Genomic DNA, 2,055 nt, shown 5'->3' with positions numbered 1-2,055 from the left:
TTTATGTGTATCAAGCTATCTGCTTCATACACAGTATATACCCGTAGCAAATGGTGAGGAGTATCATAATCATATAACATATTCATTCAAAATTCAAGTAATTAATGCAGCTTGATAACTATCCACAAATAATATATCAGTTTAATTGCTAATGAGGTATAGATTACCATTTTAATAACTAATAATCATTACCTTTCCTTTAACAAAGCATCACCTTTTTGATAGCCTTAATCTAATATACCCATTTATGCACAGGTACGTCAGCACTCTGGTATGGGTTCCCCGTATGCATCCAGAAAAGTTTTCCACCACCTTGATTGTTTCACCCGAGGAAGCCACTTTCACCGATGCTATTTACATCAAGGTAATTGTTATCAATTTAATATGTATTAAGGTCCGATATGCATGTGTTTTTGTGACTGAGCTAATGATACCTATTAATGCATGCTGTCAGTGTTTTTAATTTTGACTATTGTTTTTACTATATTATGAGTTTTTTTGGGGGGGTTTAAATATATTGCATGGTTTGGGAAATGGATATACCTGTTTTATGTATATGGCTATAGATATTAGTGAAAATGCATTTAGATTACTTATAAAATGTGTTAATTATGTAGTATGCATAAGAAAACTCCCTCACATCAAATATAATTCTGTTATCATCATATAAACTATTCATTTTGCATCAGTGTTGCAGGTTGGGAAGGCATGTTACCCAGTATAATAGAACACAATATAAAACAAACACTAAACAGGGATCTTAAAGGAGCTGCTATTTCTTTTGTAAATATTTCCGGCATTTTGCTGGACACATGAAAAAATATATTAAATGGCTGAACAAGGTCATGTAAACAAAAAAAGATTGGATGAATGGATGTCATTAACAAGGTATAACTTTAAAGTCATTTATCCATGTGTGTGGATGATATTTACACAAGCCTTAATGCAAGGAATAATTGTTCATGGTTGTAATCATTTTCGAATTGCTTACAACTGTCTGAGGAATATCAGTATTTCCCATATGTGAAAGAATTTTCTTTTCACTGACATGGCTTATACTGAATGCATTGTATAATATTGTACAGTACAAATCTTAATAACCACTCTGATATGGAAGTCACAGTTGGATCCAAACCTGAGAAAGGCAATCCACACATCTTGACTCTTGGATGTAAAGAGATGAAAACTATAAATGGTATAGTAGTTTACATCCAGACAGGCAAGGTGATAACACTGCCTGTCTCAGGTTCAGGTCTAACAATGAGATATATGAACAGTATCACTGACTTTCTTCCAACTATTCTGATATTTAATATCCTATGTTACTTGAAAGCAGTTGAAATGAGTCAATCATTCAGAGAATAATGATTAGGATAATGTACATATCAACCATACGAAATCTGCATTTGATAATGAAAAAGGAGAGCAATAACTGCCACTTTTTAAACATATGAAAGTTTTCACAAACATTTTCTTCTAAAGTCCCCTCCTTTGGTTCCTCACCAGGATGCTTCCTGTGATTCCCATGGCAACAAAGATGAAGCAAGAAAGCAATGAAGATTGTTTTTTATAGATACTCATCCATTGAGGTTCCTGAACATCAGATATGTTGGTGAGCTGGAGTTTTCTTGCATTTAATGGCAAAGAATAGGTAGTTAATATAAAATAATATATTTTGAAATTATTGAGCTAAATGTCCAAAACAATATTAACTGTCCTTTCCATAGCCATATTGTACTAATAGGTACTATAACCTTATTCCATAGGAACATAAGTGCACAAAAAATAATTTTTCTTCTTAAATCTGAAAAGAAGTTTCATGTTCTACAATCCTCTTTCAACAGCCAAGATACCAAGAGCTGCTGCAACGAGGAACACCTTTATCATCAAGGCGAAACTGTGACTTCTTACAGCAGTCAATTCAACGGCAATCACATGGCCTCCTCTGTCCACTTCACTCCTATGGCCGTCTCATAAAATCTCTCTGAGGTCTCACTTTTTTTCAATGAACAGGATTTAATGAATTTAGGATTATTGTGTAAAAATGGATAGCTG

General features: G+C 33.4%; 1 protein-coding gene across 1 annotated transcript in view; it reads left to right on the top strand.

Moving 5' to 3' along the window:
- LOC119582029 (leucine-rich repeat extensin-like protein 5) overlaps positions 1 to 2,049 on the top strand; it is a gene marked incomplete at its 5' end in the record, with an annotated part of 51,722 nt that extends 49,673 nt beyond the window's left edge. Inside the window, 2 exon segments of the mRNA XM_037930239.1 lie at positions 256 to 364; positions 1,845 to 2,049. Of these exon segments, the coding sequence (XP_037786167.1) occupies positions 256 to 364; positions 1,845 to 1,988 (253 nt within the window). The 3' untranslated portion in view covers positions 1,989 to 2,049.
- Positions 2,050 to 2,055: the final 6 nt, after the last annotated feature.

This window comes from Penaeus monodon, chromosome 15 (assembly GCF_015228065.2).
Source record: "Penaeus monodon isolate SGIC_2016 chromosome 15, NSTDA_Pmon_1, whole genome shotgun sequence".
NCBI lineage: Eukaryota > Metazoa > Arthropoda > Malacostraca > Decapoda > Penaeidae > Penaeus > Penaeus monodon.
Note: the sequence above shows the minus strand (reverse complement) of the source record. Positions and strands in the feature narration are given on the sequence as shown.